The sequence below is a fragment of the Macrobrachium rosenbergii genome, chromosome 48, assembly GCF_040412425.1.
Source record: "Macrobrachium rosenbergii isolate ZJJX-2024 chromosome 48, ASM4041242v1, whole genome shotgun sequence".
In the NCBI taxonomy this organism is placed as follows: Eukaryota; Metazoa; Arthropoda; class Malacostraca; order Decapoda; family Palaemonidae; genus Macrobrachium; species Macrobrachium rosenbergii.
In genome coordinates this window covers 36,889,957-36,909,373 of record NC_089788.1, presented here as the reverse complement: position 1 = coordinate 36,909,373, position 19,417 = coordinate 36,889,957, and the positions used below count along the sequence as shown (strand labels likewise).

General features: G+C 40.8%; 1 protein-coding gene across 1 annotated transcript in view; it reads right to left on the bottom strand.

Moving 5' to 3' along the window:
- LOC136831345 (kinesin-like protein KIF14) overlaps window positions 1-19,417 on the bottom strand; it is a 563,293-nt gene that overhangs the window by 484,257 nt on the left and 59,619 nt on the right. The window contains 1 exon segment of the mRNA XM_067091651.1: window positions 13,049-13,351. Coding sequence (XP_066947752.1) covers window positions 13,049-13,351 — 303 coding nt within the window.

The following is a 19,417-nucleotide window of genomic DNA, read 5'->3' as shown; positions in this document are numbered from 1 at the left end:
AGAAATAGATTTTTCCTTTGTCAAAATCCTTTTTCTGGATCGGGTCCCGTGTCACCCGGTGAAATAGTAACAGAGAAATAAACATCATTCTTATGCTATTAAAGACTTAAATAGAAACGTTGAAAACTAGAAGAATTCTACCCTGAACATTAGTAAGGTCCTCAAAGTTCATGTAATGAAAATAATGTAAGTGGTCACCGTCTAAGATCATGAGCTTAGAATAGCACCTGAATAGGCTTGTATTAAGAAAATACTTCCTGCCTAATAGCAGACCCAATGACAGTGCCCCCTTTTTTAAAGGAGAGGACCTGACAAAATTGCGAGGGCCTGTCTAAAAAGCCTGAAAGGAGAAAACTGGACACAGAAACAGACCTTGTAAAAGGGGAGTACTTTCCAAGGTGACCACCAAAAATGAGGACCTTCAATTGAGGATAGAAAGTTAGGTGAGGAATTCACAACACTACCCCCTGATGAGGGGAAACCAAACTGATTGGTTCCGCCAGACAGGGCAGACAGTACAGGAAAACTAACACTAGAAGCTAAGCTGATTAAAAATTTTGGGACTTCCTTAACAAGGAAAGGTAAGAACAAGATGATTGTTGGTTACCGGCTAACTCCGATACATTACTCAAAAACCAGGAAACCGAATGTGGACGGAGTACTGTTCTTAGACGAACACAGACCTTAGGGATGAAAGTTAAGGGCCTGTGAGTCTGGTTCCAACAAAACACTTTCCCCGAGGCCAATGCGGCAGCATCAGTACTGTAGCTTCGAAAACTATGTGAAGAGTGCTAGTTACTTAACTGCAGAACCATACTGCAGTAGAGTAGGATCCCTTAACTGATTTCAGGAAAACAGGACCAATATCAGTTTCCTCCTAAACTGTAAGATTCACAAAGACCACAAAGCCAGGACATCAGAGTTTGAGGGGGCTGACGCAGGCTGAGTTTATACCAGACGGGACAGCGTGATAGTTGTGGCTGAATTGGGTTGCAAACAGACCTACTTCCAGGCCCAGGAAAAGGTCACAAGGCTACCTGAATGACGCTCCGTCTAAGGACTATTCCGACACCAGGGGGGAGGCCCTGGATAGGGAAAAAGCAGTGACCTTTTGGACCCCTACGAGAAGGGTGGTAGACAGAAGCACCTGCGTCTGTTGGTTATGGAGAAGAATGAACCATAACCTGAACGAAGCAATTCGAGTCCAAAACCACTTGTTTACGCAGCGCAGTATTGCTGTTTTGTTCAGAACCAGCCTAAAAGGAAACCTCTTGGGGGGAAGAAGTTTCCCAAGGACAGGAAGACTGTCACCGCCCTCCAAAGCGTTGATATGGAACTGCCGGAACGTGACCGACTAAGTACCATGTACTTCATTGGGCCAAAAATATCCACCTCACCCGCCCAGAGAGGTGGCGGTGTGGAATACTGAGGCCGGAGGGGAAAGCTGGAGAGGAACTGACTTCGGTAAGCACTTGACAGTTGTGCAAGGCCGAGGCCACTATTCAAGCAGGAGGAATCAAGGAGACACGTCCCTGACTCCACCATACCCGGTCATAAACTCCAGCTTTGACTTCAGAAGGAGAACCGCACTGAAGCAAACTGGAGAAAACCCAGACCTTTTCTTGGGCATGGGGAGAGGTATGCTTGAGATGATGAAATGATAGGATGTCCTTGCTATCTCTTTCCACTTCCACTGGATTCATAACTACGGAAGGCTACCCTCCTGAATCAGGTGGGATTCCTTCCTGGTTACTTAGAAGCCCAAAGACTCTAGATACCGATTATAATGACCGGCGCCCTCAGGCAATTCTCGACGCTGGGTGCCCAAATGAGCCAGGCAACTAGATATGTAGCTAGCATAGCCTCCTAATACCGGAGCTGTTGAACTACGGTACTGTTCAAACTGGCAAAGACTCTGGAGCCGCATTGAGGAGGGCATGAACCTGAAGGGGTACGCCTGCTCCCCGAGTCTGAATCCCAAGAAGGGATAGGACCTTTCTGCAACCAAGATGTGAAAGGAAGCGTCGGAAAGGTCTATAGAGGTGGTTACGGCTCCACGGCGCAGTAGGATCCGAACCCACAAGACTGTAAGCAACCGAGACTTGCCGCATGAATAAGGAAAACAAACGGGACACGCCGGAAAAATTTTCCAGTGGAAGGGAACTTCCTTGGCAGACTGAAAAATCCTGACAGGCCATTCACAAAGACCCCAGAACTCTGGCCGGAGGCTGATTGAACCTGATTGGGGAACAACAGTCCAGCCCCACCCCGGGCCCTGATAACTATAATCTGGGCCCAGGAACTGAAGTTCCAGTGGCCCCGAAAATGGTACAGCCTCCCACCCATATGAGAAATACTACAGGGAGGAGGCTTGATTGCCTCCCGTGAAGCGAATGCCTTCCCAATTTCTCGGAGAGGAGTAGGATGCATCCCTGCTCCTATGATAACCCCGAGGGTCAGAGCCTCTGGCCAAATGTCTAGTTAAAATTCTTTCCTTAGGTTTTCGTATGAAACAAAGAAAACTCTGGCGGGCACGTGGGGGAGGCAGAGACACACGGAGGTGTTACAAGGGGCTGATGTGTTGGCTGAACCCGCACACATCGAGGTGGAGGCTGGGAGTGAGAGCTGACGGCTGTCTAGGGGCAGAGACCTGAAGAGCCTGCACCACCGCCTGAGCAGGGGGGCTCTTGAACTACATGAACTTCTTGCCGGACTTGGGGCAGGTCCCGGCAAGATCAGACCGTTTCTGCTCGTAGGGTAGACACCCATGAGAACGGAGGCTCTGGGTAACAATAGTAGCCCCAGACGGGCCGTAATAACGCCCACCAGGGGAAAAGGTTAATTCTCCAGGTGAAACTGTTCATAAGATTTTTCAGCTCAAGGCGGAACGGGCAAGCCTGACTTACACCCTGTTTCAGCTTCCGAAAATTGACTCGAAGCTTAGGAGCTGTACGCTGAATAAATTAGAAGCATAGCCCGGGGTAGAAGATTCACTGTGAATGCATCTGTGATATCTGTCTCCGGAAATGCCTCAGCGATACATTTTCAAAACAAGCCTGTTGAAAAGAGGGGCTACATTCGGAGCACAAGGGGTAAGAAACAGGGCTCTCAAAGAGAGCACGGTAAGACCCCACAGCTGGCGTGAACTTGGGATTCTCCGCCTGCCACTCCGTTAGAGTTCTCAGGAGACGATGTGTCCAGCCCCTAGCTGAGGGCTCACTTATGGATCCTGCCAGACAGATGCCATGCTCGTTCTGACAGTCTGGTAAAACCCGGATAAGAGGATACCAGACCGGAAGGGAAGAAATGCCCTTCCACCAACCTCCGTGTGCCCACACCCCGACAGGAGGGTGCCTTCATGCTGGGAAGCATAAAGGGAAGGCACCAAGATTCCCAGACTGGAGGGGAAAAGAGGTGGAGATGTCCGAACGATAGAATTCGAACGGAGCAGGACTTAACAGGAGATCCATTGACAATGAGACTTGAGATTAATCACTTGGGATTTAAGCTCCTGGGAAAGGGAAGGCATGGACCATGAGGTAGATAGTTAGTTTAATAGGTTGACAATGACCCTCAAATCGAGCTCCTTATAAGGAGACCCGTAAAAAAGTTTTCAACAAAGGAAGAAGGGGGTAACCGCCTTGCTTTGCTTGGGCCGTGTCCCTTTCCAGAAGACGAGGCCAAACTCAGAGATGGCACCGGATTAGAGATCCGAGACGCCCTGAGGGGCCCCGGAGCGGGTCTTCTTGGTTTAAAAAGGGTTTTTTTTTTTTTTTTTTTTTTTCCTTCAGGGACGGTAGACCAGAAACCGTCGAAAAGGGATGAGAAGGTAACAATCCCCTAAAGGAAAAGTTTGTCTCACCTAATTCCGAGCTAAGCGGAAAAGGTTTGCCTCAATTATTCCCGCACCTACTTATCGCTCTGGGACGATGTTCACAGGTCCGAGAACGAGACAGAAGGCCGCAACGTCTTCAGAAAACTCTCCGTAAACAATTAACTTGAAGCTTAAGAGTTACGAGACTTGGCGGCCGGCCTCAGGAGGGGGAAAAATAGGACCCCAGACACCGGAGGAACAACTATTAATAAGTTATATAAGACGGAGTTTGGCGAAGGAAAACCGATAGGTGTATATGAAACCTACCAATTTACCGAGAATCTCGCCGAAACGGAGTTTGGCGGAGGAAATCGATAGGCGTATATGAAACCTACCGATCCACCGAGAATCTCGCCCGGAGAGAGCCCAAACACCGAAAGATTAACTATTAATAAGCCACAAGAGGCGGAGAACCGATAGGTTTATATGAAACCTACCAATTAACGAAATCCCGCCGGAGACAGAGTTTGGTGGAGTGAAATCGAGAGGCGTATATGTGAAACCTACCGATTTATCGCGAAAGAGCGACTATTAATAAGCCACATGAGGCGGAGCTTGACGGAGGTAAAACCGACAGGTATATATGAAACCTCACGGATTCATCAGGTAGCCTGCTCGGGAGAGCATAGCGCATAACGCAATCTGCCGGGTGCCAAACGACTAAAAATAAGCCAAAGGAGGCGGCGTTTGGCGGCGATAAAACCGACTGGTGTAAATAAAACCTACGGATTCATCAAGTAGCCTGCTCGGAGAGAGCATAGCGCATTTTACAACCTTCCGAGTCAAGAATAAGTCACATGAGGCGGAGTTTGGCGGAGACGAAACCGACAGGTATATATAAAACCTACAGGTTCATCAAGAAGTCTGCTCGAGGAGAGCATAGCGTACTTCATAACCTTCCGTGCCAAACTATAAATCCAAAACACACTGCGCACCGGAATGGGAGCTATAGACTCCGTGACCGCTGGTTTGTTGCAGGATAGCGGAGCATTCCTGCACTTGACAAAACCAGCCGAAAATGTATGAGAAAAGGGCATGCTGGAACGGATGCCGGAGCAGAGTATCGTAGCAGCCATAGCCTAGTCAGACCAGGAAAACCCCGGAGAAAACCGGAGAGAAAACCGGCTAACAGGACAAAACTCATAGACATAAAAACAGAGTCAACGGAACATTCCGGCGATCATGTTTGAATAAAATGTGGGAAGGTTATGAACTGTTCGAAGTGGGCTCACTCCGAGCCAAGAGAGGAAAACCCGGAGGGGATATCCTGAACGGGTGATAGCGGTGGGGGGATAAACGCCGACCGCTAAACACTAAAACCGCCCGTGAGCAGCAAGCAAGGAGAGCGCCCAACAAGATAACGAAACACCGAACAGGTAGTAGCAAAGAGGAGGGGGAACGCCGAAAGTAAACAAAGCAGAAGACAGTTAGGTGGAGAACGCTAACTGGCCTCGTATGAGATCCCAACAGTGAGGTGCGAACATGTAGGAAGCACCACGAAGGGAAATAGTCGACGTAAAAGGAAGGGGGAAGGATAGGCCAGGAGGTTGGTAACCCAAAGCAGCGACCAGGGGTGGGACAGCACTCCCCGGGCGCCCAGATTCTCATAGATCCCCTCGCTATGTAAGCTATGTTGCACGACAAGAGTGAGAGAAAAAGAGAGGAAGGGCAAAAACCTCTACGGCCAGGAGAGCAATGAAAGATAAAAGGAGTGTGAACGGGAGTGGGGAGAGCACTCCTGGTCACCTCCAGGTCCAGGTGGAGTGCCAACTCAGACACACCGAGGGACAATCAATCAATGCAGAGGGAGGGGATGTATGCTACAATATAAAATAAGGATAATTGCTCTCAAACCTTGGAAAGTTAACAAACTTTGAAAACAAACCAAGGGGAGAGAGAGCAAAGGATAAAAGGGAGAGAAGGGGACTCTCGAAACCACAAATAACATATATATAGTCGGTAAAAGAAGTGTGAACAGAAGTGGGGAGAGCACTCCCGGTCACCATTGGTAAGCAACCCAAAGAAGGATTGAACTAGGATAGGCTACGCAGGTAAACCCTCGCTATTCCAGCTTAACTTATTAGGAACATTAGCCTAAGTGAAAAGCCAAACAGGGAGCGGGTGGACGTAGGCAATATCCAAGCCAAAACCAAACAAAGGGAAGCACCAGACATAAAACACACATGTACAGAACGAGATCACCGACATGAAACTCATACGTACAGATCGAGATCGTCCCTCCTAAACGAATTTTTCCCCGAAGGAAAAGTGTTACAGCCAACCCCTAGGCTAACCTAACTGAGGCGATGTAAAGGAAGGAAGCCTAGGAGAGGGGGTAAAGGCTAACCAAAAAAAAAAAAAAAAAAAAAAAAAAAAATCATAATAAAACAAAAATTGTCTATAAGGTACATGTAGGAGGATAGGCAGGCCCAACACAACATGGACGTGAAGGGACATGACTGACCTCCAGTTAAATGAAAGTATCCCAAAATTAACAAAATTCAAAAGCATCCAAGCACAAGGTCAAAAATTAAATGTAACAATGAAAATCATGTTCCCATACACTTAGAGAAGTGAGTCTAAAACAAGGCAAAATAAAGCCAAAATAAGAAGTGAATAGGCCCGAGGGGGAACCACGTAGCCTAAACAGCAAGACAGCACTTGACCAGGATGGGAACACAAAATTCACAAAATAAACAAAATTATAAAAACAAAGTAAAAACCGTAACAGTACCAATGAAAATAAGATCCCCAAAGGCTAAGAGAAGTGTGACAAAAATAAAGCATAATGAGGCCATGATAATAAGCGAATGGGCTCGAGGGGGAAGCTCGTAGCCTAAACGCTCAACAACACTTCTCGTAATGAAGCCACGATAAAAAGTGAATGGGCCCGAGGGGTAGCTCAGTGACTAAACGCTAAACATCACTCCCGTAATGAAGCCATGATAAAAGGCGAATGGGCTCGAGTGGGTAGCTCGTAGCCTAAACGCTAAACATCACTTCCGTAATAAAAATCACTCTCGTAATGAAGCCATGATAAAAAGCGAATGGGCCCGAGGGGGTAGCTCGTAGCCTAAACGCTAAACAGCACTTCTCGTAGTAAATGGGTACAGAACAAACAAAAATTAATCAAACCCACTAAAGTTAGGGATCATTAAAGGTAAAATATCCCAAATAAAAAGGGATACAAATAAAAAACACAAAACAAACATGCCGACCCAAGACCAAGAAAGGTCAAGAGACGACGTGAGAGGAGATCGAGACAGGCGTATAAATCCCTTTAATTATTAAACTAAAGGAAAATAAGAAGCCTCAATCGCCTAAAAAACAACAAAACACTGGTACTCAAGTAACTGAAGAAGAACCTTGCGAGGATGCCATAAAAATCCAAAATAGAGCACAAAATAAGGATCACAACGAAATTACGTGTGAAACAAAAAAACGTGCTAAAATGGAATGCGCTAGTGTTGCCTTGTATACAGTCCGCGAGTAGTGCATGGGCTTGTATCGGCACCTCTCTCGTTGGGACTTTTGACATTGGGAATCTCTATAGGATAAGGTTCCGTGTTTTTGTAGTTCACCCTTTTCCATACACGACTCCATCTAGTGGAGCTCGCTCTGGGGGTAGTAACTCCAGCATTTCATTTAGCTTTCTCTGGTATCTAGCAACGGAATTACCTAGAAATAAGTGCTGAATGGACTATTTCACCGGGTGACACGGGACCCCGATCCAGAAAAGCTAACTTTTAAATGAAATTACAGTAACTTAATTTCACTTAAAAGTTAGTTTAATACTGAATTTCCATCTTTTGATATCTAACATAAGAATAACTTCTCTCTCTCTCTCTCTCATGTTGCTCTCTCTGTCTACGTAATAATTCATAAATAATTTAACTTGATATTTCAAGTAAGGACAATCTCTCTCTCTCTCTCTCTCTCTCGTGTTATTCTCTCATTCTCCGTAATAACTGATAAATAACTCCACTCTTTTAAGTAAGGACAACCCTTATCTCTCTCTCTCTCTCTCTCTCTCGTTCATATTTAGTGTTCACACATTTTTACAACTTATTATTTCTCTGTATGTCTTTATCTGTACAGTAGATAGTTTAAATTGATCTAATTTTACCCATGCCGTCTATGAAGTGTAAATGCGCTAGTGTGGCAAATACGTTCTAAAACATAGAGACATAATAACTAAGAGTTGCATTAGTCCAAATAAAAAACACTGTTTGTTCATGAAAAAGCATTTCAGAACAAAGAGAAAGCGACGTACAATAAAGAAGTTATTAAAAAGAGGTTGAGAAGACTTCTAAAAATAGATCAGTCGGAAGGGGAGAGAGACAGAAACTCTCTTCCAACTCTCTATTTTTACATCAACCATTTATTTAGTTTTAAGGGTAATGTATTAAGTAAACTTTTAAATGAAATTACAGTAACTTTAATTTCATTAAAAGTTAACTTAATAATTTGGGAGCATGCTTGGGGTTATATTTAGTGTTTAAACTTTAGAAATAAGCATTTATTAGTATTTTTAGTGACTGCACCAAACTTACTAAAAAATTCACCTTGCGCGAGGGGTTCTGAAACCTAACCTCATGTAAGTTCAAGGTATGACTAATGTGTTCAACAGAAATCCGCAACAAAATGAAAAGCTGAAATATGAAACGTAAAAACTGGGGGGCCCTGTATACAGTAAGGAGAAAGGCTCCAAAACTTATACAGGCTAAAATGAGTCAATATGGCTATGTAACAAGAATACGTGAATATATCATTAGTGAGACATAGGAAAACATGTTGAAATGTTTCAATACAGCAATACATGTAAAGTATATACAAAACTAGAGAAATTTTCTTAAGAAGAAAACACAATGGGAGTGAGAGAAAAAGGAGCAGGGAGAGATGATCAAGGAGAGATAGCTATGTTAAGATGGAGGGTGGAGTAAGGAGGGCTAGCCAGGTGAGGAGGAATGGTCAGCTGCAGATGATAGCAACGGCTAGCAAGAGAGTAAAAATGTTTCAGTAAAATAAGGATGTGCTTATGCTTTTATGACTACTAAGGTGACAATTCTTTATACATTTTTTTATAAAGATGCCAGAACTTACGGGAGATATTCTGTACAGTGGCTAGCTTTTTCCCAGCACACTGATGTCTAAAGAAGATGAAGGAGGGGGAACAGGGTAAAGAAGATGGAGGGGGAACAGGGTAAAGAAGATGAGGGAGGGGGAACAGGGTAAAGAAGATGAGGGAGGGGGAACAGGGTAATGGAGATGAAGGGGGAACAGGGTAAAGGAGATAAAGGAGGGGTAACAGGGTCAAGGAGATGGACGGGGAACAGGGTAAAGGAGATGAAGGCGGGGGAAGAAAGTAAAGAGGATGAAGGAGGGGTAACTGGGTAAAGAAGATAAAGGAGGGGAAAGAGGGTACAGAAGATGAAGGAGGGGGAACAGGGTAAAGAAGATAAAGGAGGGGAAAGAGGGTAAAGAAAAACAGTGCCTTCTTCTAGGGGAGCAATCCTGGCATCTTGTCCAGAGAAGGATGCCTAGGTTGTCTCCTGACTTGTAACCCTGAAATGTATCTAAAAATTATTTTCATTTTTGTAATTAGCTAAGTCTGTTCTCTAGCATATGGCTGAGGACATGTCCTAGCTGCATGTAGATTTTGTTGTATTCCAGCATGCCCATGTTTGAGGTAGTTTATTTTCGTACTTGTGAAAGATTCAACTGCTATACACTGTTGTATTGTATTAAAATTTATCTTTATTATCATTATTAAATTTTGGTGTGCAGCTCAACATTCCCATTTATAATTAACATGTTCATTTATTTTAGAGACATTGCATTCACATGCAAGCTAGTACAGTAATACTTCGATCTTACACGATTCGAGTTGCACGAATTCACACGCACACGAACTTTTCACTGGAACCTAACTAATGGGCATACGCGATTTTTTCACAGACACACGAAATTCTCGAGAAACTCTGCAGAAGTGGGTGTTTAATTTTTGAAGTAATTTACAAGTTTTCATGCTTTTATGTGTAAAATCTGTATGAAAAATGCATTTCATTCTTCTATGTGTAAAATCTGTATGAAAAATAGATTTCATGCTTTTATATGTAAAATCTGTAAGAAAAATGCATTTCATGTTTTAATGTGCAAAATCTCTTTGAAAAATGCATTTCATGCTTTCATGTGTAAAATCTCTATGAAAAATGCATTTCATGCTTTCATGTGTAAAATTTGTATTGAAAATGTATTATTTTTATTTTTGTACATGCATAAATATGATGCAAAGGTAATTTCAGCACATTCACTTAGTGTACTTTTACAAGCCGTGATACCCATTTGCAAAGTTACTGCACTTTTCAAAGATGATACCCCTGCAGAAAATGCTTGTTTAATGTTTGAAGTACATTTATAAGTTTACATGCTTTTAACTGTAAAATTGATATGGAAAATTTATATTTATATTTCTGTACATAAATATCATACAAGTATTATGTCCATTTGCAAAGTCTTTGTCACAAGGACTTTACATGACCTTGAGATGAGGTTGTTCAGTCGCGCTCATTTGATAAAATGAATTCGTTAATGTAATATCAGAGATGTAACTAAGAGTTGTACAAGTGTCATTCTTTGAAAATTACTCTGTTCACCTCAGAGAAAAGTGCTGGTGCAATCTGTATGTGCATGTAATTACAGCACGTTCAGTTGGTGTACTTTTACAAGATGTGATACCCTTAGAAACTGCATTTTTCAAAGATGATACCCCTGTAGAAAGTGTGTTTAATTTTTAAGTTTTCGTGTTTTTAGGTGTAAAATCAGAATGGAAAATTTGTATTTATATATTTGCGCATAAATACGATACAAAAGCAGTACAGTTACTTTATTACAGTATCTCTCTCTCTCTCTCTCTCTCATTCGTAGTTAGTGCTCAAACATACTTTTACAACTTATTATTTCTCTGTACGTCATTACCTGTACAGTATATAATTTTAAATTGATGGAATTTTACCTGTACTGTACTACCTTCTATGAACATTATGTACATGTTTTCGATATTTTATGGAATTGTACTTTTGTTGACTGACACATGACGTTTTGCCTAGTGACGCAAAGAAAACGGCTTTTACTCTAACTGACAAAGAAAACGGCATCCCATGAATTAGGGGTAACATTAGTATACGTACGCACCTACTGTAAATGTGCTATTATGAAACTGTGCAGTACTCAATTTTTATGTCAACCATTTACTGTATTCCTTTTTTAAGGGTAATAAGCTAAATTTTAAATAAAATTACACTAACTTTAGTTCATTTAAAAGTTAGGCTAATACTTTGGGAGCATGATTAGGTCATATTTAGTACTTAAACTCTGGAAATAAACATTTATTAGCATTTTTAAAGACCATGCCAAACTTACGCGAAAATTCACCTTGCACGAGGGGCTCTGGAACCTAACCTCGCGTAATTTCGAGGTATGACTGTACATCACTTTGATAGTGCTGCATTAACTTGAGTCTGTGTGGAACTTAGTTCAACTTTGCCACCTTCATGTCGAGTTAACTTAATATTCAGGTTTTAAAATTTATCCTGCAGATAGTACTTAATTTAAATAAATGCAGGCACATTCTCCTTAGCATTAAGTATTGCTATTTTATGTAACTGAGAGAGTATTCTGCATTGGCCAGCAGCCAGCCAAAACTCCCCCTTTACCTTGCTTCCGAGTCACATAGGTTAAGTCTGTTCTTACAGAATTTCCATCTCATTTGGGGGCTATCTTACGGGCACTGGGTTTAACCCAGTGACCGAATTCACGTAAGATGGCCAACCAGTGCCATGGGAGTGCAATGGCCTCCAATCCAGCATTCCTCTCTCTCAATAAGCCCTCCTTTTACCCAGTCTCTGTGCTGCCGCTATCTCTGTCCAGGAGACAAGTCATTCTGCTACTAGGAGCCGTTTTGAGTGGAAATATATTCCCGCTTGACCTCGCAGAGGCCACCATTTGCCTCGTGTACATGCCTAGGGCTTGATGAGGGATTGAGGACTCCAGGAAGGGCATCAAGGGGTTAATGGTCTAAAAAACTTGGGGAGTCCTGATTTATATTATACCTGACACATAACTCATTATTTTTACATGACACATCATTTTGTTTTTTAAATAAACTTGAAATTAAGGTAATAATGGTAATGCCAAGAGTAGTCATCGTTACTGTGGGCCACACTAGCATCTCTGCCATCTATTGTTGCGCACTGAGAACTCCCAGTCATGTTCACAGGTTGTTGCCATTTTGTGTATTTGGTATCTGTCAAAATAAGGCCATCGTAGTACAACAACGTCATTGTAACAACTGCAGAAATAAAACACAGTGATAGCTGTGGAAGATTCTGCCCTCATGATAGATACAGGAAGAATTTTCTCAAGCTATACTATTGCACACAAACTAAAAGTGGTAAGCTGCCTTATAACATGCTTTCTGCTATACCTAAGTTGCTTTTGTTTCTTCTTGTCATATTGCATTATTGCATTCATGTATGATATTTTAATTGTAAATGACTGTTCTGATCACCTGAATTTCTCCTTTACTGGCATCTTCAGTTCTACTGGCAGATTGTTATAGTGTTTGTGATATACCTATGCACTTATATTTCACTTGTAAATTACAGTAGAATTATTAAAATTCTTTGTCCTGCTGTCCTGATTGCCTGTTTTGTCCAAATTTGTTCTGCCATATTGTAGCTATATACAGTATTATAATAACACTGAATGCTTACATATGAACACACAAATGGAGAGGGTGGGGGGGGGTCCTGTAAGCCATCAAATGCAGTACTGTAGTATCAAAAATTCTCAAAACTTGTACAGCATAAACAAACTTTGGTCTCCTTTAATATTTTAAGTAACCCTTGTGAGGTGACATTTATGGCTCAGAGAGCTGGCTGAAATACCTGATAATCTTTATTTTTCTTTTCAAGCATCAAATATATTTTTTCTTACTCGTTACAAATTCAATCACCATATCAGTCAACAATTCATATCACACACATTCCTGAACAGCAAAGAAACTTAAATGAAAATTGTGAAGTGAAGCTACATGGCATATCATATATAATTAACTATATAGTGATAACTAAGATGGAAATTACAATTCACTGAGAATATTTTCTTACACACCTTGGAGGATTTGTTGCTGGAGTTCTTGTACTGCCAGTTGGTAATGGTGTCCGTAATGATTTTGGAGTGCCAGTTCTTGAAGCAAATGTTGGGGTTGTATGTTGTGGGGTTACAGTCACGTTATCTGAGGCATGGTCAGAAGATTTTGGAGTTACACTTAGCCCACATGTTGTGCGAGGAGTGGATAAAGGTGTGTGTGTTGTGGGTGCAACAGTTCTACAACTTGGGGTCCTCATGATGTGTGAGCTTTCTGACTCATTTCCTCTTGTGGTTGATGTTACTTTTTGAACAAAATGCTTGATTCTGCAAAGTTAGAAGTACTACTGATTAGAATGATCAGACTGTGAATGGTGGCCTCTGTAAAGAAACCAGAGGAAAAACCTTTATTAATTATAGGCAACGGAGATTCCGCAAGTTACCACTCATACACAGATACCCAAACTATATTCTTTAGTGTCCATCATGGGGGATCACAAAGCAGAAACCCATTTTTTTTTAATATGGGAAAAAAGGTGCAGAGAGGAAATTTAAAAGCATGCATTTTAAGCTCTGGAGTCACAGGAGGAGGTTAAGAGTTACAGATTTTTTAAAATGAAAACAATGATGGATTCGGTGACAAGCGATGAGGGAGTCTGACATACAAAAACATATAAATACAATTCAAACCTCTCTACCACAGGTTCATTTCCACATCAGAAGTAGGAAGAATGCCTCCAACTAGGGCACCAATGACAGACCCCTAAAAGTGGGGTCTTGTGACCAACACCTTGGTTCCAAGTAATCTTTTCATGCTACGCCTTCAATAAAGATTTTCAAATAAAGGACAAAATGTACTCCAAAACATTAAGATTTCATTCATGCTCTCTCAAGAAACAGACTCATCTTGAATATACAGTAGCTAATTAAATCTGTTACAGTATCTACAACTGTAAGGATAAAGCTAATAAATATAAAATTATTGAAAAATTATTTTTTTCTACAAACCCATCACTTTATGAATTGAGGTGTATCAGCTCATTTCCAGACACACTTGAAAAAAAGAATCTAGTTCATCACCTGTACATTTGGGCTTCCAAGTCCCTAATCCTTCGGGCCAGCCCTAGGAGAGCTGTTAATCAGCTCAGTGGTCTGGTAAAACTAAGGTATACTTTTTTCCAAGTCCCTCTAATGAAAGATAATGGTCATTCCAGATGTTGTCCAATCATCCCTCTAGCTCTGTGGGGTCAAGAGGGGCAAACTGCCTCAAAAAGTGAATGGTTTGTACCCAAAAATAATATTCAAATTAATTTATAATTTTCCAAGGAGCAGAAACCAAAGCCTTTTATATAGGAGTATTCCTCAGAGAAAGCAAGAGTGATTTTTGAACTTGGTAACAAGACGATCATATAATATACACATTAGAGAGCGCACGTATGCACACATTCACTTATATAATAACACCTCCTATGAAATGTGACGTCACCGCCAGGTTCAATGTTCGAAGGTCCCCGCCTTCTGAACCCACAGATATCACAAAGCTTCCATCATCTGTTACGCCTTCCTCATGCATCTTGGTCATGATCGGAAGCCATAACTGAGTGTGTTGGATACGTTAAAGCTTCAGACTCGTTCATCAAAGTTCCATCCACCTGAAGGGGAGGACGGGGTGGGAAATCTGTATGAGATCTACTAATCAACAGTGTTTTCGTTTTACTGGAGTTCAGCCTCATACCCCACCAACTATATCATTCCCCGATCCTGTCAATGTCCAGACTGATACTGAGGGCAGCTTCATTTCTCAAAAATGGAGACTTTACTACACCCACAAGTGTTGCATCATTGGCATACTGAACAATCTTGTTTTCCAGGCCAACAACCATGTCACTTGTAAACACTAAAAATGACAGTGGACCAAGAACACTGCCCTGTGGAACTCCAGACACAATAGGTCTTGGTTTTCGCCAAAGATCCCGTCCACAGCAAATCTTGAGGTAATCCTAAAACATATTCACCCACTCCAAGATTCTGAAGTTTATAAATAAGTACCTTGTGATTTACTAAATCGAAAGCAGCACTAAAATCTATCTGAATGACTCTGAACTCAAAACCCTTACCAAGGTTCCCTTGCAAATGGCATGTCAAGTCCGAAGAGCATCGCAGGTACTAGGCTAACTGCTTCCTATATGCATATTGACTATCAGCTAGCAATGCTTTAGATTCAACATACAGGCAGTCCTCGGTTTAAGACAGGGGTTCCGTTCCGAAACCGCATCGTAAACCAAAAATCGGCATAACACGCAATAATCATCGAAAATCGTAAGAAAACCTTACTTTTAATCCCTTGGTGTGGTAATTATTGTACACTGGCGACACTAGTGTAACTGTTTCATGCTTGGTATCACTGTGTACCGTTAGTTACAGTCGCACCACAGGCGAGTGTAGTTCCCCTCTTGCAGTCCTTTGTTGATGTGTAAGTTTACGTGTGTTTATTTTGTTCTGTTATGTTTGTCATAAGTTGTTTATGTTGTATGTGTTGTATGACTAACGCTAGATATTTTGTCTGTTTATGTTATAGATCTGAGAGCTGGTATTTTGTTGAATAAAGCTTGTAGTTTGCTACCAAGTGTTTCAGTCTTATAACACTTGGTATCCTTGGGGTGCCTTGAAAATGACATATCATGCACTTTTAATGACTTTTTCATAAAAAACCCTTCAAATAATTTATCATTCTGCTGTTGAGAGAGAGAGAGAGAGAGAGAGAGAGAGAGAGAGAGAGAGAGAGAGAGAGAGAGAGAGAGAGAGAGAGAATATGTTTGCCTTACTGCTTATCTACCAGAAAAAGACTTGGAATTTCACAGAACTATGTAAAATCTAACCTAATTTTTCCTATTTATTGAAATGCAAAAAGTACTTATAGCAAGGAAAATATGAATAACGAATAACAAAGTAAGTCACGTTAATCTATAAAACTATACAAAAATAAACGTACATGTTACACATAAATAAAAAATCTCTCTCTTATTTCAGAGAGAGAGAGAGAGAAAACAAATACAGTAAACCCCATTGTATTCGCGGGGATGCATACCACACACCCCCGCAAATAGCTAAAACCAACGAATACTTAGAACCCTTCTAAAAACTCTTAGAACTGCCTATTTTGATAGTTCAAACACACAAAACAAACTAAAAATGCTTATACAGGTATTATCCTACTTATGATGGGGGTTAGGTTCAAAAAAAAAAAAAAAAAAAAAAAAAAAAAAAAAAAAAAAAGAGAGAGAGAGAGAGAGAGAGAGAGAGAGAGAGAGAGAGAGAGAGAGAGAGAGAGAGAGAGAGAGAGAGAGTTTGTTGGAAAAACCTAAGAAATACCCAAACGTATCTCGAACATAGCCTAGCCTACACTACGGTATTCGGTACCATGTATATATGGTAGCCTAGCCTACACTATAAAATATATTCTTTACTTCCACAGTATAGTAATTCTTAATATCAGCTAATTCTGGAGGTTCATGCAGTGACTCATGATAATTCATTGAATAACAAGAATTAGCTTAGCCTACACCATGGTCTACTGTATACACGGTAGTGCAGCCTACATTACACTCTCCTCTATATTCACATATCGTATTATACAAACGTCAACATAACAGATATGCATCTTTTCCCTGGATCTTTTCAAATGTTATGCCTTAATTCACTGTATCCAATAGCATCGTATATATTCTTATATTGCTTTTGTATTACAAATTCCAATCGTAGCGATCAATGTTTTGGTTTGGAAATGTTTACGCGGTGATTATTTCCCCGCATTTAACTCAGTTCAGAGCGCTTTTCTTGCCTCTAGCTAGTGTAAATGAATCTCTAGAGTCTAGATACTTTATTTATATAAAGGGGCGAGGTTATTTTTCGTTATACGAAGTATTTTTAAGTCAAAATATAACTAAAATACGTCTCGTTGAATTTAATATACCTATCGTTTTCGTTAATACATGACGATGGCTGTTTGGGGGTGTTTGTTTTGTGTAAAAGAAATTCAAGATTCCGTTTGCTATACAGTATTCACTTGATTAATACAAGCTTTACGTATTTATCATTTATCAGCGTAAAAATAGCAATAAAGTGTTCTTTCATGCCCAGTAGTTTTGATTAAAATACTTTCTCTCCAATTTTAATTACGATCAAGTTTCATCCATGTTGCCGATGCACAATAATTTACAGTGCAGGCAGTCCCTGGTTATTGGCAATCCAGTTTTATGGCGCTTGTCTGGCGACAACGATAACCGGATTTTCGACACCGATTCCCAGTTATCATCGCTGATAACTCGTTACCGGCGCTGATCGCCGGTTATCGGCGGCACTGATCACCGGTTATCAGCGCCAATAACCAGGGATCAGCGCTATTAAACTATCGCCGATTTTCATTTATCGTCACGCTGTCGGGAACGGAACCCTGCCGATAACTGGGGACTGCCTGCATACAGTAGTCATTAGCAGCTTGAACATTGTTTTCTCAGCTTCAGCTACAATTTGCAGCTTAAATTTAGCAGTATATTTCCTTGGCGATCTTTTATCCATACCGAATAAGGATATAATGTAAAAATATATCAGTCCTATTCAACTTAACATCATTTGTGCCATAACCTACGGAAATTGTTTATTACTGTACGATGGTTGTTTATTACTGTACGATGGTTGTAATACCAAGTAAAACGCTGCTGTTATCAGATTTGGTTATAAGCAAAACAACAGTTTCTTAGTCAATTGTTTATGGCTGTACGTTACTAACAATACTTTCATCATTCTCTTTTACTTTTTTAACTAGAGATGGAGGAAAGGTTGTCTATTGTAATTTGGTCTCTCTCACTGCCTGATTATGCTGCTGCCTGCGCCCGTGTGAAATATAAGAATATTTTATAAATAATATTGTAGTATCAGTATTAAATGCTTACCCCATTGCAAAATCGGATTATCGTACGGTGAATTATTGTAACTTGAGCATTACCTGAGTATTTTAAGTTTTATCACAAAAAAGTGCATTTAGTCATGAAAATGAGATGAAAATACAGTATTTAGTGAATATTTCTCAGTGAAAAATACAGCGAATGGGCAAACTTTCCGCGAATAATGCGTAGATACGTTGCAAAGAGAAATCCGTGAATACTTGAGTCCACGAATCGTGAGACCACGAATACGGGGGGTTTACTGTACTGTACTACTCACCCTCCTGGGCAGTGTATGCAAAGCCCTTGAGGTACAAGCTTTGTGGCTGGCTAAAACCCCACCCTTCCTGCCAATTGCGTGTCGTCATGGAGAAGGAGAAAGAAGGGGGGGGGGTTGCTTCAAGCTGTTGACTACCTTCAATCCTCCAGCTAATAGCATGTCAACATGGAGAGAGAGCAGGGGGTTGCTACAAGCTCTGTTATTGGCTCTTTCCAATCCCTCTAGCCAACAGCATGTCGTCATGGAGCCTAATCAAAGCAATAAAAAATTGTAACACAACCGATGATGGCTTTGTGAACTTTCTGGAATTTTATTATATTCTTATGCTGATACAGCATAAGAATATAATACATACAGTAGAGAGAGAGAGAGAGAGAGAGAGAGAGAGAGAGAGAGAGAGAGAGAGAGAGAGAGAGAGAGAGATGGGCAGTTGGCCTTACTTAAATATCAAGTGGAATTCATTAATTATTATGGAGAAAGAGAAAATACATTAATATTAATGTTTGAAAATTAGTAAATAATTTTTTATCATAAAAAATGCATTTAGTCATGAAAATAAAATAAAAACCAGTAATAGTGAATATTGCTCTATGTGTGAGAGAGAGAGAGAGAGAGAGAGAGAGAGAGAGAGAGAGAGAGAGAGAGAGAGAGAGAGAGAGAGAGAGAGAGAGAAACTGAGTTGTTCACACCTGTAAGCTGTTCTGTGATTTCGCGAGATTTTAATTCAAAATTTTATTGATACTAATCCGTGGTTACCTTAATATTAACCCTTTAACGCCGAAGCCCTATTTACAAAAACGTCTCCCGTATGCCGGCGGCGTTCGGTGAGTTAGCGCCGAAGCGGAAAAAAGTTTTTTCAAAAATCACAGCACGCTTTGTTTTTAAGATTAAGAGTTCATTTTTGGCTCATTTTTTTGTCATTGCCTGAAGTTTAGTATGCAACCATCAGAAATGAAAAAAATATCATTATCATATATAAATATTGGAATATATGACAGCGAAAAAAAAAACTCTTATATAATTGTATACAAATCGCGCTAAGCAAAACGGTTAAAGCTAATGAGTTCATTTTTTTTAGTTGTATTGTACACTAAATTGCGATGATTTTGGTATATAACAAATTTTAAAACGATCAAAGCAACACAGAAAAAATATTATCACAAATGATGC